The 25,010-nt window shown below is 39.4% G+C and overlaps 2 protein-coding genes across 3 annotated transcripts; both read right to left on the bottom strand.

The window, feature by feature from the left end:
* Positions 1-410: 410 nt before the first annotated feature.
* Positions 411-9,218, bottom strand: plp2b (proteolipid protein 2b). The gene is made up of 5 exons (XM_078255600.1): positions 8,823-9,218; positions 3,127-3,282; positions 2,895-2,993; positions 1,717-1,813; positions 411-1,590 (listed from the first exon to the last, which is right to left on the bottom strand). Exons 1-5 carry the CDS (start codon positions 8,919-8,921, stop codon positions 1,577-1,579), a joined length of 465 nt encoding a protein of 154 aa, XP_078111726.1. The 5' UTR covers positions 8,922-9,218; the 3' UTR covers positions 411-1,576.
* A 2,208-nt stretch (positions 9,219-11,426) lies between these two features.
* sypb (synaptophysin b) lies at positions 11,427-24,567 on the bottom strand. 2 transcript variants are annotated; one of them, XM_078255597.1, is made up of 7 exons: positions 24,460-24,567; positions 23,007-23,072; positions 16,890-17,014; positions 15,553-15,751; positions 15,233-15,424; positions 14,812-15,124; positions 11,427-14,681 (listed from the first exon to the last, which is right to left on the bottom strand). In XM_078255597.1, the coding sequence occupies exons 1-6, from the start codon at positions 24,475-24,477 to the stop codon at positions 14,843-14,845; spliced, it is 882 nt and encodes a 293-aa protein (XP_078111723.1). In that variant the 5' UTR covers positions 24,478-24,567; the 3' UTR covers positions 11,427-14,681; positions 14,812-14,842. The 2 variants fall into 2 exon arrangements, with proteins under 2 accessions (XP_078111723.1, XP_078111722.1); XM_078255596.1 differs by having other exon boundaries at positions 11,459-13,594.
* Between the last annotated feature and the right edge of the window lie 443 nt (positions 24,568-25,010).

The following is a 25,010-nucleotide window of genomic DNA, read 5'->3' as shown; positions in this document are numbered from 1 at the left end:
GAGGGGGACAGCATGCATAACTGTCTGCAATAGAAACATTTCAGATGAGATTAGAGATCACAGATGCATGCTGCAGGTCAGTAAAAATCCTGGCAGAGTGTGTAAAAAATATAATTCCTGATAACATCTAAACACCAACAACGAGACTGGAGCAAACACCACCATAGCTATGTTGATGTTTTTGCAATACTTACTAACTGTTGGCTGATGGGACAGAGTGACCTTTAAATAAGCAATTCATTTCAGATTAGTAGCAATCTGCTTCCATCTAGTGGTAATCTGATAGAAGACAATTTCCAGCATAAGTATATCCGGCAACATATGCAATCGATTATGGTTTTGTTGAATAAAGCCGTAAACATCATGGTTAAGTAGTAAGATTAGTGTACAATATATGTGACAAAAACAGATTTCCTTTGTAGTAATAATGGCTTTTATTTCCCAAAGCAAGGCTGCATTGCATTTTGAAATTACAAACTGCAGACTTTTGTAAAGCATGTTAGAAAAAATAATAATAAGGCAATGTCTTACTTGGATAAATAACCACTAAAGGGTAGAGGAATCAGTTACAGAACCTTTTAAAATTGTGATATTCACATAAAAAAATTCCACCTATGTGTCTGTTCTTTTTCTATCTCCATCAAAAAAACATGACTGTACTTCTTGACTGTATAAAATGTCAACAGAAGAAATATTCTGCTCCTTGAAAAAATGTATTACAAATGTAAGAAAAAAATAACCTGAGCAAGAATCAAAGTAGAACCTGGAGGATGACACTAATTCCAATAAGAAACGTAGTTGATGGTTAGTGGACGTCTAACGCCTCTGATGATGAAGACTAAACTAATTAATAAATTAATATAATATATCCTTTATTAATTAGTACAAAGACAGTCAAAAGATTGCTGATTAGGCCACTTCAAATGTTTAGACTTCAAGAATATAAGATGAATAAGAGGAAGGAACTGGTTAATTTGAATGAGACTTTAAGGCACTGTAAGATCCAGGGAACACTCTAAAGAGCAATGATTAAATAACAGAGAAGGAAATGTTTGGCCAGCTTTGAAACCTCTCTGGAAATACAAAACACACACTCAAGTGTGCATAATTATGATGTTAAACAATTCCTAACTATCCATTCATGTGTCAGTTACTCCTAAAGTCCAAATGGCAGTTACTTCTTACTACAGCAATCCATTAACAGTAGATGTGTATTAGACAAGCTGCTTGATGACATCCATTGCCTGTTATTTGCAGTTTTCCCTTTTTAATCAGTGGTACATTGAGGTTGGAGTAAAGGTTTGTGAGGGGAATTCCTCATGTAGACACGATTATGTCTTGACATGTAGGCACAGATGTACAGTACCACTCACTTTGGCTACGTCATCCTCCTCTCGGGCACGCCCATTAAAGAATCTCTCGTCTGTTCACACCGTACAGTAGCATTGATAAAACTGTGACCTGTTCATTTTATTGTCCATCGTCCTTTCTTATCCCCTCTTTTGTTAACTTCTGCACGAATTCCTCTTTGTTCTTCTGCTGCATTCTTGGCAGAAGTACATGTGTCTTGGAGTGTTTAAACTCCGTCATCTGTATAAAAAAAAAAGCAAAACATTGGAGATAAAGCAAGGTGTTGTACATATGAAATAAAGCAGCTTATTGTCATGTCGAGCGTGTTTTGAGTGTATCATAAGGGTAAACATTTGTTGCTCTCACTGGTAGAAGCCGCTGTGTGCTGCCTGGTGCTCTTGACTTGCAAGAAGATGGTGTAGGTGTCATAGGCAAACAGTATACCAGCGATCAAACCAAATACCTAAGAAACAACAACTCAGCATCAGAATCACAATAATAATAAATAATCAAATTCACTGGTCACATAAAACACCTCAAAGTTGGATAATGCAAACAAAATGTATTAGAAATATACTATTAATCTAATTGTAAAAGCAGAGACCGGGAGTGGTGGTTTGTGTTGTGAGAAACTTGAATATGAACTTAAATGTATTGCAATGCCACTGCAGGCTTCACTCTCTGATACTTTGTTCCTGCATTTACCTCAGTATTCTAGAAAGACGTGGCTGTATGCTGCACTACTTTAACTTGGCACTGAGTGTGTGTGTGTGTGTGTGTGTGTGTGTGTGTGTGTATGTGTGTTTTCAACTGCCTACCTCCCTGCCTTCTTTTTCCTGTGCACTCTAAATGGAAGCCACTCTATTCTCGTCCCAGACTCACCTCCAAGGTTTTCCAACTACTGTGGCTGTTGTGGTATGTTCTATTTGTTCTTTGTTTTGTGCAAAGTGGAGAATGTTGTGACATTGGACAGGAAGCTGTACTGTTGTGTCATGTAACTCCGTGTGGGATGGGCCACTTAGTGGCATGACACGTAAATAAAAATAGCAATCAATCAGTCAGTCAAACAAGTGCATCCTATTTCTGGCTAAAATAAAATCAAACCTGTTAATTAATAATAAAAAACTGTTCCTCACACCAAAGTCCCTGAACTGCTTGAACCAAAGGACCTGTGGATTCAGTTTCAACTGGAGAGTTCTATCTGAAATCGTGACTAAAGTCTTGTGGTCTTCACTAGACTTAAACAGGAAGGTAGCATGAGATATGATTTGAGATGGCCATATTACTCAATACTGACTGTATTGTGTAGTATGGCCAATACTAGGAATACTGTTCCCTTGGAGATTGTGTTTGTCAAACACATCAGACGTTTACAAAACCCCCGTTGGTTTCAGTTTCCACCTATATTATCAGTTTCCACACCTAGGCATACATGTACTGTACAACAAAACAGATTCATTGATAACAGTTAATGGATGTCAAAACAAGCAATAAAACATGCACATGAACAGTTTCGGCATTCAGTTTACGGCGCCATAACTGACCCCGCCTGCGATACGAGCACCGTCCCCGGCCCCTCCAATTACACAGATCAGAGAAGTGATGATGTAAAGGACCGCACCGATACCAGCACGGAAAAGATCCTGCACAAAAGAGAGAATAAGAAGATGAAGCATTGTTGTGCAACTATGCACGTGTGCGTCAGTGTGTGTGTGTGTGTGTGTGTGTGTGTGTGCTTGCTGTAAGATCATGTGCTAAGACATGCAGAGGACTCACAGTCCAGACCCAGTTGATCACTTGAATCTGCTTGTCCATCTCCATCATGAAGAGGCCGAAGAAGACCATGGCGAAGATCATCTCGCAGATGGCGACGGCGGAGTAGCCTCCATATGCAGATGCAGCGTAGCAGATGATGATAATGAAACTGATTAACTAAGAGGGGATGGGGGAAAGCAATAAACAGAGAGATTAACGATTTTGAAAATGGTGACGATATCCCAGAACGCATCAGGGTAGGGCTGGGCGATATGGAGCAAATCAGATATCACGACATTCTTGACCATATACATCAATGTCAATATTGCGACGATATTGTAGGGTTGACAATTGGTGCTTTTACAAAACATTTTACCAATGAGATTTAAGATAAATAATCCCCAATAATGTGGATATAATGACTTAGTGGGTAAAGGCAAATAATAGAACAGCTAGAACAGTCTGGTAAGTTCAGAAAATGACATCACTTTACTGTAATGCAGCCTGTAGAACCAGGAAAAGACAACACTTATGCCATATTACAATAAGTACATCATACAAAATCTAAGACGATATCTAGTCCAGTGTATCGATATTGATGTATGTCAGGGTTATGCCAGAAGACTAACATAGCTGCCCACATTTCTTCTGTTAAACGTTACAGATGACTTGATAGGACAGCTGCAATTCACCTGAGAGAGGACGAATCATCTCAATGCTCAGTAATAGAAAAATGTCCACTTAATAACCAAGGCCAGTCAGACAGTAAATCACTCCAACAGAGGCATAATTGTTTCATTTACTCCAGTCAGTTCCCAATTCAGCATCCACGTAATAACAAGCGCTTTTGCCAAGAAAAAAAAGATTTTCTGCATGGTGAGACAACTGGATGGACTATAATGCACACTGTCAGTCTGTCGATCACATGCTGCTTTCTTCTTAGATTTACGGCACGCGTTTGTTCTATCAAGATCTTATTTTTCCATATGAGGGAAAAAAGTCAGCATGCATTCTTCTCAGTCCATTACACTGAAATGCTGCCAATGTGCAAAAAAAATCATAAACTCAGCCAGCCTACGTCCCTCAACCAGTATCAGCCTTTTCTTTTTCAATACTGCTATTGTTTGCTGCTGTCAAACTGCGTGGGTAGATGCATTCATACAACACGGACACATGACAGCTGTGAAGGAGTGGACATTTCAAGTAGGCTAGTTACAGTACAAGTCCTTAAACCTAACAATTTAGTGTACTTGAGGACACCAAACAGCATCCTTGTATTGTCCTTTCCAACGTGGATTTATAATTCATTTGCACTGCCCTGCACATTTGCAAAAATTGCTTTACAACTGTGACACATGTGGCCTACATTTTTATGAACTGGAAAAACTGGACAGCCATCCACACACTGTGCCAATATACACTTTAGGGATGCAACTCACAGATTGATTGATCGATTAATGGTTTGGTCTATACATTTGAAAAATATTACATTTAATACAAAGAAACATATTTTCACATTTGATTAGTTGGGACTATTAAATGTTTGGCATATTTGCTAGAAAGAATTCTTACGATTATTAAAATTAGTTGGAAATTAAGTTTCTTTCGAATTGTTGCAATAACACACAGTATATTAATACTTATATTGCCTATATTTATATTATTTTTCTAGCTTTGAATTTTTTTAATTTATATTTCTTTTTGCAATTCTTATAATTACTCTTCTCACCCTGCATTTCTCTGCACATATTGTATGAGCATAAAATGAATCTTAAATCAACTATTAAAGATATAATAAAGTTAGAATTAAATTAGAAACTGTGGTTACATATGACCCACTGAACCGAAACCTGGCATTCTACAACCTTTATTTGCACTGCTTTCTTGTGACAAGTCAAATCATTTATTCTTGTAACGCTTACTTAATAAATAAGACTCTGACTCTAATGTATATTTTGAAAAAAGCACGTCTTGCACATTGCAATGTTTTATTCTCAGACACATAACTTAGTGGCCAGTGTCAAATCACTGCGGTCTATGACACACACATGATGTAGTTGACTCGACACTAGCCCTACATCTGTCACTACTGCTTCCCCTCCACTCCCCGGCAACTGTTACACAAACGCGCAGCCAGCCAGATGTATCAGTAGTTCATGTGTTCTAGAGACAGGCACAGGCAGCCTCTGTAGAGTAGCGTGGCGGCCGAGGCCAAGGTCCTACACAAAAGAGACTTTATGCAGGCAGAGTCGGCTGCTCTGAGGGCAGCGGCTACTGAGGAGGCCATCACACACAGAGAAACACCCGCTACACAAGAGTCTCTCAGAACAAGAAAGGCTCCGAGATGGTGACACCTTTATGTTTTCTACAGCGGCGGATCTGTTTGCAGCTTTTTAAGATCCGAGCTTGGATCTATTCACATCAGTATAATGAGCTGCTCTTTTAAAAATTATAGAAATAGTTGGGAACGCTAGGCTAATTATAGCCAGCAGCAACATGAGAGCCAAGGGCTAGTCCGTGGTACAGACACACACCAAACAGCAACGGTTGCTAGGGAAGTCACTTACATTTTTTTTTTTAAGCACTTTCCACTGCTCACTAAAGTGTATACCATGATTGTTGAGAGCAAAATGGAAAGTTCAGTTTCATTTCATCACTCTTATCCTCATCATCTAGTCATTCTCCCCACAACCCTTTCTTTTGATTAAGACATTCTGCAACAAAAGGAGATAACCTAAAAAATGGTTTCCAGTCATAAGAGAATGTGATAATAATATTAAAAGCAGGGTGCAAGTTCAGCTTCAAACATGTTCAAGTATGGTAGAGGTCGACCGATTCTTGGCATTTTTTTTACATAATCGGCATACTGCTTTACAGCAAGCTCTGAGTCACTTCCTTTGTTCTCTCGAAGCATCGACAACACAGCTGACAGGTTAGGCTCTACTTGTTAATACATGTGCTAGAAAGAGGTTTGCTAATGTTTTAAAGACAACGCCGAAATATTCACTCTGACATTCTGTTTCTGCTTTGGATGCCGTCAAGCGGGATCTCCGATCGTAATCAGTCCTTCACTGACCAATCAGCATTCATTAGCAGAATGCTAGCGTGTTATGGGCAACAACGACTCAACCTGTAAGAAATCGAAAGGACACAAGTACTCGTCCAGTCAACTTTTGACCTATAATCCATGTTGAACTTACAAAAACTACAATCAAATCTGAGATTTCTCAACGACAATCAGGCGAAAGAGACAAATTTAGCCGTCTAGCTCCATAGAGTCCCATTCATTTACACTGGACCGCGATCACCCCCAGTGGAACTCTGGTGGAACTGCAACCAAATTCGGTACAATGGGGCTGAATAGGGAGTGGAACGGCTTTCCGTAGACGGGCTTTGAGCGCACCCAGACCAGCTGCCTCCAGCCCCTCCCCTCATGAAGTCTGCGCCGTGTGTCTCGCACAGTCACTTCAGGCTCAGACGCTACCGTTAGCAGTAGCATGTTGCTGGTGTTCTTGCCTTGGGATTAACTGTATTAACGAAACCGTACAAAACACCACAAACATGGAAGCTCCCCGAATGTCATTTATCAGAGTCTGGTTGTTACCCCTGTCCGTGGCAGTCTCATCCACTCCTATAACGGAGCTAACTGGAGCTAACCGCTAACGGAGCTAATGGTTGCTAACAGAGCCATCAGTTCTCCGTGCCTGTATCCATTAACTGCATCTATGGACTCGAGCACGAATAAAACCCTTCATTTTATTAAATTGGCAACTAAGAGTTGTTTGAATGACAGAAATCTGCTCAGATAAGATCCTCTCAAAAGTTTATTTTCTTCTGACCTGTTTCGTTTATTTAATATATTTTTCATATATTATTTATACAATATACAGTATGTTTTTACATTATACATTTTTAATTGAAGTATACAAGTGTAGATTGGTGAAGTGTTCAATAAATGTTTTGTTGAGAAATTCTGTGTATATTAGTGTTTTCATTTTATCTTTCAAATAGAGGTTTAAAAACAAGCACATATCGGCCAAAATAAATCAGCAGCATTTATCGGCCATCGGCTGACCCTGATTTCTAACGATCGGCATCGGCCAGAGAAAACCCATATCAGTCGACCTCTAAAGTATGGCCATGCCTCTGATAGCCAGATTAAAAGACAAAACTAAATAAATGTAAATGTTATTCGACGAGGCATGGAAGCCTTGCTGTCATAACTTGCTGACAGCTGAATTATTCCTTTAGCTTTTAGGTTTATCAGCTGAAAGATTTAAACCTGACTGCTGGGGTTAAACACCCTATTTCCTATTAGATTGGACATAACAAGCAGTAATGGTATTTGTCTTCCTGTTTCACGTCCTCATCCATCTCCCTGCAGTCTGAACTGTAAACTATTTCTGATATGCACCATCAGAGATGACTTCCTTTAGGGTTTATCAGGTTCCAGTGAAGACGTGAGTCAGTGGGAGAGGAAACAACAAACTACTGAGTGTATCCAGCGAAGAATGAAGCTCTCCGTGAAAGGCACACCAAAAGATGTGTGCTAAGCAATTCACACATTGTTTCTTAGGAACAAACTACACACTGGAAGCCTGGAATTTCCATTACCTCTGAAAAGAAAAAAAGAAAAAACTTTACAGTGGGTGGACCACTGACCACCAACATCTGAGAGCCTGCTTTATAATGAGTCCATTGGTTTATAAGAGCAGAACCTTACTTTACTCTCTTAAAACTGGTATAGTAATAACACAGTAGCACAGTTACATTTTTAGTACTCTGTAAGCTGTGAGATAAGTAGTAATACTGTTGCATGTACCTGGCAAGATGATATAAAAAACAAAAACTTTTAAAATGCAGAACTTAAGTAAAGTATTTAAGGTCAAAGTAAGTCATGTGTTAAGAGAACACTGTGCAACCGCTGTGAAGTGCAAACAAAGGCAATCATGTGAAAACGGTGGTCAAGGACAGTATAAATAAAGTCTTCCCAGACAGACAGGAAGTGATTTTATTATTCCAGTATTTGGAACACTTCAACCCTACACACCTTATTTACTCATTATTGGGAATGAAGTATTGCTCTGATGTTTCTATTGTCGCCTCTGTCAGTATATTCCTGTAAATTAGAGCCAGACGTGCAAAGACATAAAGTTGGGGGGGGGGGAAACTCACCTTATGAGCCTTTATACTCATAGAAATGTGATATACATTGCATTTTCTCTTCACCACATTTGGGCTACCACTTCTCTGCCCACACATATTATGCAGCCTGTGGTAATAAGTAGAAAAGGGAGTAACTGGGTCGAGTTAACCCCTATGACCTTTCATTTGCCATTAACGGTCAGCATTTGGCTCTTTGGTGCCAAATGAGACAACAGTGGCGCAGAAGTGACAGGTGGAAACCCCCAGGCCACATGCTTATCATTCCTCGACAAGACTGCTTTAAAAAAGAGTGAGATAAAACAGCTTTCAAGAATAAAATAGAGAATATCGGTGACAGAAAAAGGAAATATCTCTCCTCTATCTTGTCTAATAGTGAGAAAAAGCAAAAACCATGTAGGCTACATTAACCCACTTTAATATGTATGAAATATTCATTAGTTGCAGGCTACTTAAACACACAACACATTATAACCAGGTTTTGGAAGCAGTTGTAAACATTCAAACACAGAAGCTAAAAATTACATGTTAGATGCACAGGTCAGTCAACTTACTATTTCTGCTGCGAGGATAAACCCTTTTTGGGTTTTCACGTAACTTTTCAGCTTCTCCACGCAGTTAGCAGCGGGACTGGACGCGGTTGTATCAGCCATTCTGTAACAACTAACTTATTATATACCGTGTGTATGTTTGAGAGCCTTATCGCCAGCACGCGTTTGAATAAACACACTTGTCTCGAGCGCCAAAGGAAAAAGGTTCCAGTGTTTAACGTTACAGCTGCAGCTCAGTTGAACGTTAGCTAGGTTTTTTTTTTCCTCCGAGAAATGAATGATGATGAATCAACGTCTCCGATGTAAAAGTCTCCGTGAAATGTACTCTGGTTTAGCTCAGTCACGACCACAGCAGCTCCACATAAACTCTGCTTTCTGTTTGAGAAGGGAGGGACGGGCTGAGGAGCTGACAGTGGGGCGTTGGCTTTCACTTTTCTCAAGGGGAACGAGCTGTTTGCACTGTAGCACCGTGCTGCCTTCAGGGACTTCTCTTTAAACTCGACACACCTGTTGCAAATGTTATTCTTTAGTGGCTGATGTTTTAGCTGCTAATCCACAGTGGTGGAATAAGGACTTAAGTACTGTGCTTTATACTTCTGCTCAGTGGTGGAAGAAGTACTCAGATCAATTTTACTTAAGTAAAATTAGTAATACCATAGTGTAGACATAAGTCCTGCATTCAAAATCTTATTTATGTAAAAGTGCAAAGGTATTATAAAAATACACATTTAATTTATCTCTTTATTGTTGCAGTTTGTAAAGGCGGAGCTAATTTTAATTACTTATATAGCCTACTGCTATGTAGCTACATCTGTAATAATATATCATTGTATGTGTTAATTATATTTAGTATAGTAATACATTATCGGAATCTGTGAATTAACTAGTAACTAATAACTAAAACAGGTAGTAACCTCGAAATTGTACTTAAGTACAGGACCTGAGTAAATGTCCTTAGTTACTATCCAACGCTGACAGTGGTGGAAGAAGTACTCAAATCTATTAGTAGCAATACCACAGCGTAGAAATACTCTGTTACACGTAAAAGTCCTCCATTCAAAATTCTACTTGAGGAAAGATACACAAGTACTAGCATCAAAAAATACTATATACTAAAGTAAAAGTACTCATGATGCAGAATGGCCCATTTCAGAATAATATTATACTGCTGGATTATAGTGATGCATTATTTATTCATTGTGTGAATCACTTTAATGTTGCAGCTGGTAAAGGTGGGGCTAAGAGTACAATACTTGGGTAAAGGTACTTTTCACCACTGCTAATCAAGCAAAGATTGTCTTTCTTGTGTAGCAGCAACATGTCTAAATGTGCATGAATGTTACACGCATTGTTATAGAATAAACCACCAAAAACTATTTAAAGTAGTTAAAATAAGCTACTACAACATTATAGTACTTCTTACTTGTTAATGCATCAGTAATTACTGCATGTTCTGATAATCACAGTATAACATTGACAAGGGCCATTCTCGACAATGAGTACTTTTACTTTTGATATTTTAAGTTCAATTTGTTGTGAATACTTCTGTACTTCAGAAGTACTTAAGTACACTTTTAAAGGGTCCATTACTTGTAATTTTTGTAGTGAGGTGTTAACACAACCAGTTATTTATATCCATTCAACTCAGTGGTATTTCCAATAGTTGTTGAAAGCATCATATCCTAATTATTGGTTGATGATTTTTTTTTCAGCTGTGTAGATTTACAGTTGAGGTTGTGATTTAGAATTCAGTTGGTGAGAAATACCTTACACAGGCCTACATATTGTTAATTTAAATAGACATTGAGAGGTTTTAATAGGAAACGTATTTTAACACATTTGCTGTGGCAGCTACATACATAGGCATAGGCCCACTGACAAGACCTGCGCACTAATAACAGATGGCTCTACCTTTGTGTGCACAGGCCACCCCATGGAAGTATTACATTATAACATACATCATCATATATTATTATGTTTATGTTATTGATTCTAAGGACTCAGTAGGAACATTATCCACTCTGTGATAGTCATTAAACTACTTGAGCTGTACACTTTAATTTGAGTGTCCATTAACTGCAAAAAGGCAAAAGAAATCAATTCAAATGAACTAACTCATGAACTTATAATGAGTCTTGGAGCACTATACTGTGCCTACAATGCATTTTGGAATAATAACAGGCTCTGTCTATCTCTTAAATATTGGTCTTCCTTGCATTATCTATATGGACGTCTTGAAAATTGTGAAATAAATTCTCAAATTTAGCAAAAATGAGGGGAGGTGACTGAGGAAACCTCTTCAGTTAATAACCTCCCCAACCACCAGGTAGTGCCATGCAGAGTCCTCACCAAAACCCCAGATTGGTCAAACTAACCTACATCCTAACCCACAGCCTGCCTGAAATGGTGTTTAAATGTTGGCTGTAGTCAGAAATATAGGCTAGCTACCGAAATATCTGAACACCATTTGCATTTTTCTATGACACTGGGCTACTATCACTTAATATGTCTGGCTTGTTCCAAGGCTTTACTTACCCCTTTCGCTAGGTTTTGAACATAATTTATTGTAGAAACATGGGTGTTTACTTCTGCTACAACTTATTCATAAAATGGATTATTAACACTTTGAAACATACTTTTAGTAAACAAACAAGCAATCAGCATATGAACAGAAGTACACATTTTAACCTTCAACAGAATAATTTAGGGTTTATTTCATTTTTGTTTCACATGGATCCCATATAATAAGAATACAGCAGAATTCTGGAGAGTCTTGGATATTATTTTTCTCTGACTTAAATACTAATATGAATACATCATACACAATAAACACAGCACTATCCAAGGGCGTAGAGAGAGTATCACAAGACATCATTCACCACTAACGACAGAGTATATTTCATTTCAGCATATTTATAAGAGCTACAGTGAAAGAGAGAGAAAGACAGAGAGAGAAGAAAAAAACATGTGGAGGGGGGGGGGGACTAGAGGAAGAGAGAAAGCCAGGTGCTTCTACATCGCCTGAATCAAATAACCCTGATAAAAAAAAAAAAAAGAGTGAATCCAAGGCTGTGCAATGGATCGATATATACTGGAGATGGACAACAATTCATCCCGATGAGGTCTGTGGAAGTAAAACTACCAATCAAGACACATCTCTAACCATTTGGCAAACACGATCTTGTATATCCAAACAGAGGATTGGCAGTAGGATAGGTATTTATATCTGGAAAAAAGTAACTATTGCAGCACTTACTTTGGGCTTTGAGTAGAATATAGCAGAGCTGCTGTATGTGCTGTGCAGTAACCACTATGATGGATCAAACATAGCACGGTATTACTGTGTAGTCTAACCTTCCTGCAGCTTTAAGCCTCAGCCTCTCAAATATGTTTAGGGATGCTTTAGGTTATAAGGATGCATGCAGAAAATTTACCTTTAGAAACAGAAGGGATAAAGAAGGAAATTGAGGATGCAAGAGAAGTATATATGGAGACATATTGTTCAGATCGCCTCATAATATGTGTTTAGTCCTTTAATATACTTTATTCTCATCTGCCTACAGTTAATGTTAACGTGAGTATGTATGTCACTGATTACAGTGTGATAGAATAGAAACACCAGTTAAAAAACTATATGACTCTGTCTTACAACTTTCCGGACCACATAACAGGCGATCAAAACAGGACGAGGATTCATTGACAACATTAGTTTGATCCCATTACATAAATCCAAACAAATAAACAAACACACACATCGCTAAATCTGTTGTTCACTGCCCCGATTCACAATGTTCATACTGATAGCACACTATAGCGGTTTCTGAAACAGCACAGCAAATATGAAATGCTACCATGCTCACTAATTTTCTTAACCTGATGCAATTTTTGATCTTATACGTCAGGATTTAAAATGTTGTGTGTATCAGAAGAGTTCATCCTCGCTTGATAGTGATATTTGATGGAAAAATATATATAAAAACATAACATTGAAACACCATACGTAAAACCTGCTAACCACATATTCACTGTTATTACTATAAATTACTCTGCTCACTTTATATATTGATAATTCTGTTTTTCTTTCAACATTTGCCATCATATTTTCAACAGCCCCCCCCCCCCCTTTTTATAAATCTCAAATTTAAAAAGGTTTAAAAAAAAAAAAAAAGAGATTTTTATAGACTCTGAAATGAATAAATGAAAACATTATGGTATATGAATAATTTAAGGGGATTGAAGGGCAAAGGCTAAACTATGTGAGCTCCTAAACAGAACCAAAGTAAATGCAATTGAATAACTCTGTGCTCAACATTTGTTGTATAACAACTTTTATGGAGTGCACAATTATTCAACTGTGTACATATAATCATATATATCAGCATGTTGATATTTACACAGCACAGACAAATACATTCTCCCAAGTTTAATATTACTACAATTTTTTTTTTTCTCCATAAATGTAAGTCTTTTCCATTACAAGATTTCTCTTAAATGTTCGTCAACGAATGTTTTGGTATTTGTATTCAAGTTTTTCTCGTATAACCAAACAGACAATCCTCTGTTGTCTTCTACAGTTAAATACATCACGAGAATAAACATCATGTTACAGCAAAGACCCATTTCCCCTGTGGTGTCCCCCTCCCCATGACCCCACCAGTTCCTGCCCTCCATGGCTCCCTCCCTCCGCCTGTCAACTCACAGATACACAAACAGACAAACAGAGGAGAGTGGAAATGCGGTGGTCAAGAGCCACACTCCAAAATCACAATGTCACCCTGGGTAGAGTAAAAGAGGCCAAGAAGAGAGAGACAAAAGGGAAGGAAAATGTTAAACACACAAATTGCATGTTGAATATATAAACAAAGCTTTGGCTCAACAAATATGGGACGTTAAAAGTTGATATACCGACACTTTTAAAATGCTTTTCGAAGTTGCTCCTCTGATGATATTTAGTAACCATAGTCATGCCTGTAAAATGGCACTGTATGTATGCGTATTCACTCTCTATTAGCTCTGTTTTTGGTCTCTACCAACTCCTGAGGGAAATATTTGGCTTTATAGCTGCTGAATGCTCTACTATGTTCACCAGCTAGTCGCTAATTCAAACTCGGGTGATATTTCTCTGTAGGTTTGTCACTCGCAGTCACCCCCTTTCACATTGTCACATTGTTTTCACATTACTATTTGATACATTGTTGTTGTAAAAATACTGATTACAGTCGCTTTAAGTTCACATGATGCTAATAAAGCGAGTGTCTTCTTAGTACAAAGGTCCCTCGTTGTGTTTCCTCAGACACTGTGTTCAGCAATAGTAACACAAAAGAAGCAATTTTCTATCAAAAGGACATTTCGGAAGATGCCCACTTGGAGTAAGAAAGGAGAAAGGGATCTCTTCACTGCCAGTATGGACAACTACCTTCAGAAGGTAACAACGAGGTAACAACTACCTCGACCAATATATCTTTTAATGTACATTTGAGCAGCGATTAGTGTTTTAGGACAGACTTGAAAATATGTGAACCTATCTTTAAAGTAAAAAAAAAACAATGCTGTTTTTCTGGAATCTCATTTGCCTTCTAAATACCAAAGAAAAATGTACAGCTGAGATTGTAGGGCTACTGATTTATTCATAGTATCAGTAAGAAGGTTCAGGTTGTTTTCTGTGCTATAAGCCACTGTCAATAAAAAGAACATTCAGTTTGATTTTAAGGAAGTTAACGGTGCATCTTAATGTGATTCAAGAGAGTGAAGAGGATTGGCTTGTGTGTCTGTGTGATTGATTGTGTGTCATCTGAATAGAAGTAGAACTCTGCCCATACTTTCTGATCACGTGCCCGAGAAATAGCAAGCAAAAGGTGCGTTCTGGACAAAAAAAAATGAAATTAATGTTAGGTTGATATCCAGCAGATATCATTGTAAGCCTCATAAATACAGCCACACACAATTAACCTATTATAACCAGTTGATATGTTTCACATATGTTTACACTCACCATTCTGCAGCTGTGGTTTGGCTGGACAGGCTCACATTTGATTAGAGTAGGAGGTGGGCTGCTGCTCATAGCCCTGACTGTATCCTCCTTCCTCAGTGTAGGCTCCCTGCTGGCCATATTCGGGCTGGTACCCTCCCTGGGAGCCGGCGTAGGGATCCTGCTGGGCATAGCCTCCCTGGTCAAAGGATTCAGGGGCGGGCTGCTTTTCCTGTGATGGGACGTATGTTCCAGAGAAGGCAGCCATCCAGCCGGTCTCCTTGAACACAAACCACAGGTTTCCTATCCACAGGATCAGGTTGATGAAGCCAAAAGCCTGTGGAGCAGAGAGGTGTTTGGAGAAATGAGTTTAGATATTTGCTGTTTCTGTTCTCCTGTCAACTCTTTATAGAGTTTTGTTCAGTGTGAAGCATCAGGGACCTACCACAGAAGTGTTGAGGCCGGAGACCTTGGGGTCATAGACTTCACGGCAGCGATTCTCTTGTTCTTCACAGGCTTCGATGAAAGTGATGACCCTCTCTGGATCGGTGGCTGTTTTCACATCAGACAGGCCTTTAGCCCAAGCACATGAGGACACCAGCCACATGAAGGCAAATACCGCTGACACAACAAAATCCTGGAGATCAGCAAGACAGCATGATACATGATCACTTTTACTACAAACAGCATCAAGTAAATATGAATTGTAACACCAGACCAACAACATGGTCTTGTATCATATGTATAAGGCATAAACAAACTCACAATCCTGCACCCCTTGGCGTTTTCACGGTACTTCTCCAGTAAGAAACAGTATACAGAGAGGGCTGCCATAGAGTAGAGGAAGGTAAAGACACCGATGGTGACAAAGAACTCAGCTGAGGAGGAGTAGTCCCCGACGAGGAATAGACGCTCAGGCTTCCCTCCCTTACAGGTGGGGGCATCAAAGTAAACCTGATGGAGCCTGAGAACAGCAACAGAAAGATGAAGAGAGAAATGAGAAAGTGCAAGAAGAGCTAAGAAAAAAAGGTAAATGGTGATTGAGTTCTCATATGTGAGACACCTTGTGATATCACTGATCAGTGTCGGAGATTTTTTATACTTTTCATTGATTATTGATTACAGTAAGTTAGTGTAAAAATGATTAATGCAATCCATACCAAAATACCGCTGAAGACCTCCTATTTTAAAGGAGTAGTTTAAAATTGTGGGAATCACACTTATTCGCTTTCTTGCCAAGAGTTAGATAAGAAGATATCACTCTCATGTCTGTTAATTAGAAGTGAAGCTACAGTCAGCGGACAGTCAGCGGAGCTTAGCTTAGCACAAAGACTGGAAACAGGGGAACCAGTTAGCCTGGCTCTGTCCAAAGGTAACAACATCCACCTACTAGCACCTCTAAAGCTTACTAATTAAGACCTTATATTTATTTAATTTGTATAAAAACGTCAGCTGTTCTCCCGTTTCCAGCCTTTATGCTAAGCTAATCACATAGCTGCTGTAGCTTCATATTTAGCAGGTAGATATTAGAGTGGTATCGATCTTCTCATCTAAATCTCGCCAAGAAAGTGAATGTGTGCGAATGTGAAGTGTATTTCACAAAATGTTCAACTATTCCTTCAACCAAAAACCTGGTAAATGTCCTATTATAATCAAAGCTTGTTAACTAAGCTAACTAACTAAGCTATTGTATAAATTAGGAATTAGGAAAGGCCCATTTGTTAATTCCTTGCAAAGGTGAAGCTAATTTATCAAATGGATACATTTTATATACAATTTTTTTAATATAAAATATAATATACATTTTAATACGTTCACCGTATACATTTTTAACAAATGCCACTGAGCACAAGCTGGACGAATCACTTTCATCTTTATGTTCTAAAGTTGTAGGAATAAATAAAATCCTAAAAAGCTCATTTTAAAATTAGATCTTGCTATAACATATTAACTGGCATCACCATCTACAAGATGAGTTTGTTCCTAAGTAATTTATTTTGATACTTGTGCTTAATGTGCATTTACAGTTTGTAAAGAGCCTACAGTTGAATTGATTTCCTATTTCTACTACAGTGGTGACAGTAACTCTGAATGAGACGTACCTGAACGGATATTCAAATTCTACTTCTATGCCTAGGTCACTCTCCGACCGGTTTTTACACTCCACGCTCATCTTCAACATGCCAGAGTAACTGCCACATGTCGAGAAGGCGAAGATTGCAAAGATCTGCGGGAGAAAAGAGGAAAGAAAAGACACGGTGACAATTTGTCAAGACCTTTGACATCTCACCGACAAACTGTAAAAAAAACCCAAAAAAAACACAGAATACACAAAGGGACTATCTTAAATCACACTTTCCTCCATGACTGGCTGATCACATACTTTATTCACCAGTACTTCAGTTTAGTTTGGATAATGTAACCATGTAAACAAAGAGTGCCAGTGTAAAACAGGTGACAGCTCCATTAACACTGAAAGTTGCAGACTGCTGCTGTGCTGTCACCACCTGCAATGTCTCAAGCAGATTGATGCTCCACCAATCATAGCGAGTTGTTGAAAAATGCACACAGAGTGCAAATCAATGCAGCGTTATCACCAGGTTACACAGCCAGGGGCTGCACCTGTTGCTATGGTTACCATTTCAATTGGTTTTCTGTAGATGTTTGATAGTTTTTTTGTTTGTATTTTGTGGTACAACAGTGATTGTGCATTTGTTCAGGGTCTGTTACTTCGGGTGCACGCAGCTCAGTCTTGTTCTTCAGCTCCCTCCGATGTACACGGCACAAATAGACATGCGTGGAGATAAACTCTCACACACACAGCAGATTAGACAAGTCAGACTATTTTTACCACACCCTCCCTACGCTGCGGGTCAGAGCCGATTGGGTGGAAATCCAGCTATTAATCTGACTGAGGTGCTCTACCATCTGTCACCAAGTACTCAACAACAAGCTACTGTTAAGCCAGTCACAACACACAACAACACACACAGAAAGCCACACCCAGACACGTGAGCTTCTAAACACACACACACACACTTTACAGTTTTAGCTAATGGGAGTCAGAGGCTCGTTTGTTGGATTATCACTGTGGCTGCCTAAAGCGAGTCTCATTGTGTACGCTTTACTCATCCTCCTCTGTTCCTGCAGGGTTTTCTATTTTCATTTTCTAGTGTCCTCTCCCAAGATCTCAAACACCTTCCCTCCCCCATTGTTGGCAGAAGGCTAATTAACAGGTTTTAATAACCAATGCAAATGACTGTAGATGTGATGAACTTGGCAGCATTAGTGTGTGAGAGAGGGTGGGGGGAGACTGAAGAAAAAAAATAAATATTGTGCCATCTGGACTCGAGTGTGAGTTAAAATCCAAACTAAAACAAAGAGACTTGATATATTGTTATAACAATGTTACTGTGATATAGACTGTGATCTTGCAAATCTTAGGAATATTTGAGCTTCATTATATGTTTGTGCCAGCAGTCTGAACCAGGAAATGTCACTTGCACCTTTGACACTGACTGATTTTGGTGTCCATTCACGTATTATTCTCGATGTCATGTTCAGGACAGTCTGTTAAAAAGACGTGCAAAAATGAGTCGTGTTTTACGTAGTACTTTCCCTTTAAACCCCAAAACAGAATAATAGTATGTAATGCTGCAGCAGCTGTGCAATCAATCAAAACCTACAGCATGTGCAGCGTATCACAACTGCCGTGTCGGCACAATCCTTCACAAAGTGCGCATTGTGGTACATTTTATCCTAAAATATATCATGTCATCCATCTTATTCTGTTTAGTATAACTACCTTATGGCACTGCTTTTATTTTAAGATTGTTCAAAGGTTTTAGAGCTCCCTGTGCATATTATTCTTTCATTATACCTCTGAGTTAGGTAGAAGTTAAGATTTAATGAGAGGGATCAATAAGATATAATACAATGTTATAAATAAAAATACAATACATAATATCAACAACATCTTGTGGCCCAGCTGTCTTCTTCTTCAGAGACTTTTTGGAGAAACACTAACGAGGGCTGGATTCTCTAGTGAAGAGATAATCTCTGCAACAGGCCACACTGCTGACTCATCCTATGATACAATGAGTATAAGTCAATGGATTTGGATCACACTGACATGAGTAATAATAATCAGTCAATGATATTTGCCATTTTAGTTTAGCACGCTAGCATGCTAACGCTAACACTAAACACTGAGGCTGATGGATATGACATTAGTTTTGCAGGTATTTGATCATAAACCAAAGTATTGGACCATTTGAATTTTTTCAACTGATGATGGCACTTAAAGGATCACCAAAAGCTGTAACAATTCGTCCTGAGGGAGACACCAAATCTCACAGACACCAAATCTCACAACAATCCATCCAATAGTTCTTGAGATATTTCAGTGCAAACCAAAGGTGGTGGACCACCAGACACCGGCATCACTAAAAACCAGTCGTAAGGAAAATGGATCTAAATGGGTGGCGCCAAACCACAATTAAGAGTTGTACTTTTATGGTGATAGATGAGTGCAAGGAGGAGTGATGGGGGAGGAAGATGAGGGCCAGCCACACTGAGAAAAGAAATGGTGGCACACTGAGTGTTAGGTGCCATGGTAACACTATTGGCAGCATCACACAGCGAGGAGGCAGAGGCTGGTTTCTAACCCTCCTGGTATGCTGGATGGTTGTCAGCTCTTCTGTGCTGAGAAGATACACAATCTCACACACTCAGTCACAAACGATCTGTCTGCTATGGCTTTTTTTCACAATCTATGTCTCTGTAAAAACTGATCCACTGATCAATAAAAGCACCAACTGGAGAGCTGGATTAATATCTGAAAAGTACAAAAATTCTTTAAAGATACATTGGACGATATTTTTTTAATTTAATTTTTACATAAATATATAACATTAACATTTTTAGATATAGATTTTTGAAAGACTTTTTGGATCCTTATTCTGCTCGTATTAGTTATTATTTTCTGTATTTCTGTACTGCAAATTCTTGTTAGTTATCGGCCAACATTTATGCAAATACCGATATATCTGCAATAAGATAATATCAGCTGATAAATAGACCCGGACAATTTATCTTGCAAAAATATTAAATGATTTCCTGGTTCATATGCAACTAAAACATTGACACACAATCTTGTAGGAGGGTTAGCAGCTCCTTACATGCCGACATGTAGCCAAAAGTACAAAAGCACATAAATAAACACAAGCTGTGTGAGCCTTCACCAGAGGCCCTGGAGTAATAACCATAGACAGTCACCAAGCGTCTGCAGAGTAAGAGCCCCTGAGCTACACAACAAAATCAACAGCCTTTATTACACATTAGGGATTACCGCAACGTGAATAAGGCTCTTACTTCATGTTCTCACAAACAGGCTCTGTATGAGTCAGAAATTTGTATGCAGATTACATTCAACAGTGCCACTCTGTAGCGGTGAAGGCAGGAGGCTGTTTGTGTACTCTGTGGTTGAGCTCCACATCAGCTTTTTTTGGGTGCTCAATGTCTTCCAACATCCATCAAATCAAGGCTTTGTCAGCACTATTCCCCGGGGAGAGAGAGAGAGAGAGAGAGAGAGAGAGAGAGAGAGAGAGTGGGGGGGGGGGGGGCGGGGAGGTGGGCAAAGCTACATGAGTCACACATATTGAACGCTGTTTAGATCTCACATATTTTTTTTCATCAAATGTTCCCGTGATCTTTAAGTCACACACCTTTAACCCTCATCCTCGACTGGTCTCAACTGATCCAATCCATTTACTGTCATCTCTCTAATTTAAATATATGAATATGAACACTGCTGACCAATAAAAAAAAAAGCCTTTCGCCACACACTGACCGCAACAAAAATCCAAAAAAGGTTTGATTCGACTATACAGAAGCATCTTTTTCATTGCTGCCTTTTCCACGGAAAGAGGGGGAGGCTCCTCTCTCCCCTCCTAAAAAACACTGTGTTGCTGGTTGTGTATGCCCATATTAATCCAGAAAGAGCACCAGCTCCAGCAGCTCCTCCTCTAGTCTGACGCTGAGGAACGCAAGCCCTTCTGAAAGATGATTCATGGGCCCTGGCCTCTTGAGCAGGGCTCCTGATTGGTGCTTGGCTTGCTGGAAGCAGTGATGAGGTGCTGGCACACTCAAACAGCTCCAGGGAAGGACTACAGAGTCATGCAGTACACTCATGCCTCTGACTGTTCTCTAGCATATATCTGCAGAGCCCATCACAGTGTGGGACTCTTTTTCTTTTTTTTTTGTGCGTTCTCATACCGAAGATCAGGGGTGATGCTAACAATTAAGGTACCTGTGTGAAGGAAGGGCATCCCCTCCTCAATTGACTTCTCATCTACCCTCCCAAAATGTATGCATAATTACATAGCACATATTTAATGAGGAACATAGAACTAATTAAAATGATTAGGGTTGCAACTTACATTTATTTAATCTGCCAATTATCTGCTTGATTAATCAATTCATCGTTTTGTTTATAAAATGTCAGAAATGTGCAAAAAGAAAGTCGAAGGTGACCTCCTCATATAGCTTGTTTTGTTAGAGCTTCAAAACCCCCAAAGATATTCAGTGCACTATCATATATGACAACGAAAAGCATCAGATCCTCACATTTGAGGAGCCAGAACAAGAAAAATGTGGACATTTGTGCTTAGATAATGACAAAAAATGATGACTTGATTATCAAAATAGTTGCAGCTGTAGAAATGACTATACCCACTGTTGATAATTTACACTTGCAGCTATAAGAGGAACCACAAACCTGAACCAGTTCATAGCATCACCTCTAGGTTTTACATAACATCACATAAGAAAGGAAAAGACACAAGAAGCCCTCCCTTAGCTGCGGGGCCTGTGTGGGTAATTAGTACCACTATTCCCACCACTGTGGTGCCCCAGCTGTAGAGGGAAAAAAAACTGCAATAGAGAGGCACCAGTAGTAACCTTGCAGCCTCTTCAGTATGAGCCTGCTCTATTATATGAGGATATCTGTGACATACTTCATGTCTAATCTTGTAGAAATGTCTCTAACTGCTCTTGGATCGATCAACATGAATGTAACTAGAGCTGCAACTATAATTATTTTCATTATCCGTTAATCTGCTGATTATTTCCCATTTAATGGATGGATCCTTTGGGTTACAATATGTCAGAGAATAGTGAAAAAAATGCCCATCCCGATTTAGTAAAGCCCAAGTTGGTGGCTTCATATTGGTTGTGTGCGAGCAACAGACCAAAACACCAAAGATTATCATTTTAGGAGCATTTAAGACAAAAAAAACAAACAGTAAACCCTCACATTGGAGAAGCTGGACCCAGGGTATAAAATATAAAATCGATTAGAACAATAGTTGGTAATTGATTAATCACCTAATTGTTTCAACCTTAAATGGAACTAGATTAATTTATCAGTGAAAATGAAAATTTTAGAATTATTTGTCAGATTATAGACAAGCTACAATGTGCATCACCCCCCCCCCCCCCCCCCCAAAAAAAGATAAATAAATAAATAAAAATAAAATAAATATCTTTCAGATGCAGACATTTTTACAATTGGAGCTAAATTAAATAATTCAGTGAATCTATTTAAGCTATACTGTCTTTATACATAAACTAATAAATGAGTCGTTCTGGCTCCATCATGTGGTGGAGGAGACTGAACCCATGAAATAGAAGTAATGAAGTGTTCTAGTATGCAGAGGTCATGTCCTCCAAGAAGGATTTGACAAATTGTCATCATATTCCTCAGTGGACTGACATTGTGTTACTACAATAGTGATGTAACACATCCAGCTGGTGTGTCCTGCTCAGGCCTGCTGCTGGGGCAGTATACTACAGACTCCTCTATGTTAAGCTCATCATTTGAATACATTCAAGAGAGTAAACATTATAAGACGTTATAGTGGAGTTGATGTGATTTTTCTAGAGAAAAGACAGACATGTCTGATGTTAAACCCTCGTGAGAGAAGGTTCAACGTTGAACCTTATTTTTTTCTAAGAGTGTAGCGTCCCATCCATTATTAAGCCTCATGCAGCTTTATGGCCTCTGTGTGACAGAAGGTCACAAATCTGTCAGTTAGGGGCATGTCAGCGTTATTTATTGCAAATGATAAAAGCTCGATAACAATAGTCCATTCTGTGATTTATTTTTTATTAAAATGGAAACAACTCATGCAATAGAACCTATTAAATGGAGAACTTACCCACTGTAGAATTTTGATAAATCCCAACGGTTGTTTGAGTACCGTGAATTGCCCTTGGGCCACCAACTGCCAAAACAAAAAAAAATCATCAATTAGCAGAGCTTAAAAAAACAAACACACTGACTCTCACTAATCAGCCTCTCTCAGCAGACCAGGCATGATGATGATGATGATATGATGAAGCTGATTCAAAAAAATTAACCCAATTACCTCAGTCACATGTATAGCCCACAGACCTGGACTACTGCTGGCACCTGCAGGTGTTTGTTATATGTGGCAAATATCTGCCAACACTGTCACAGCTGGCATGTTTTGTGGGCCTTTGAGATGCTGTACAACTAGGCCCACTATACAGTCATTTTAATAATTACACTATAATGTAGCCTGTGTGTGTGTGTGTGTGTGTGTGTGTGTGTGTGTGTGTGTGTGTGTGTGTGTGTGTGAGAGAGAGAGCTCCTGCCAGCATTACAATTACACTTTAAAGCTGATTAAGCGACTGTTTTCTCTGCTCTCTCGCTACACACTTCACAGCTGTCTTTTTTATATTACCGTAATTTGCGAGGAAATCTCGCGAAATCTGTGTAATTGACGAGGCAAAACAGAGGAAGCATTTGTGCGCAGGTGAATGCGACACCGCAAAGAAGGCGCTGTGTCCCTGTTTGCATCAATAAATGGCCGCACTGGAAACAAGCAGCAGTGATGTTTTAGCTTTCTGTCTCAGGCTGAGGGGCTACTTTCATCCTCATTGTTTCTCTCAACATCCACATTAAAGAGATGACGCATGTACTGACAAAATTCATGTTGAGAGCAGTCTGACAGACTGATTCTTTGTTCATTTCTCAGGGAAGCCTTGTTGGCTTTGTCATATAGAGCCCATCAGCTCTCTGAGAAATGAGCTGCTCGTGGTCATGGAGAGATGCAGGAGACCGTCCTCTGTGTCTGGGCCTACTGCGGCTATCCGAACACATCGAGGGCCGTGGAAATGAATCATGTTTGTTATCTTAGCAACAGCAGGCTAATTGAGATGCGAGCAGTCTAAATCAATTAGCCGAATCCCTGGAGATAATAGGCTACATCCTCTGTTCCCGTTGCTAAATGTCATCGCTGCAGTAATCTCTGGACATCCTACACATTTTTGGGACTGTCAGCGGACCGCTCCATCATATCGACTGCAGCATCAGTGGTGGAAAATTGTCCACTTACATTGCGTTCTGTCTTGCCTTTACACCGCTGCAAATCTTTTGAGATGAATGCATAAATGACAACTTCGACTCCAAGGTAATCGAAAGCACTGCATTAAAAACCTTGAGGTCTGCGGATCTGTGGCAAAACAGCATCTTACTTTGAGCGCACGAAAAAGGAAAATAAGGCAAATTGAATGAACATTACCAACCGAACAAAACAACAATTAAATAGATAATTTCTCCCCCCCACCCCCCTTCCACAGCCTTACCTGGTTTACAACATCCATCTTGGCCGCTTACTCGCTGATAAGAGGATCAGAGGGGCGGAGGGAGGGAGGTGTCTCATCCGGAACAGCCCACGGGAAGAGGACGTCCAGGAGGAAGAGCTGGACTGCGTCACGAACCGGGCGAGGACGTGTGAAGCGTCGTGACGTCATAAATCATTGGACGTGGAGTAAAGACGAGCCTCTGTCCAATCAAGTCAAAAGGGTAGCGAGATTGCCCCGAGGCTTATAACGCAGAGAGGAGCGCATTAAGATCGTGTCGAGCTTTAGCAGACAGAGGGAGCGATGTAAAGGGGAAATATAAAAGGTCAGTGAAGGTTCCAGAACCGCTGCTGGTCATTAACACGTCAGATGACTGTATTTTTAGAAGAACGTATTTTCCTATCTTGTAGACCTTGTAGGCAAACCTCATTCTGCACATCCCGTGTTGGAGAAAGTTCACGAAGAGTTCAGGTTTTCTACATTCATGCAAACACTACAAAGATAAAAGATGGATAGTGTTTAATTCAGCAGTGAACAGCAGACACATTTGGGTT

This window comes from Sander vitreus, chromosome 7 (assembly GCF_031162955.1).
Source record: "Sander vitreus isolate 19-12246 chromosome 7, sanVit1, whole genome shotgun sequence".
In the NCBI taxonomy this organism is placed as follows: domain Eukaryota; kingdom Metazoa; phylum Chordata; class Actinopteri; order Perciformes; family Percidae; genus Sander; species Sander vitreus.
The sequence above is the reverse complement of the archived record's forward strand: the minus strand, read 5'-3'. Positions and strand labels throughout refer to the sequence as shown.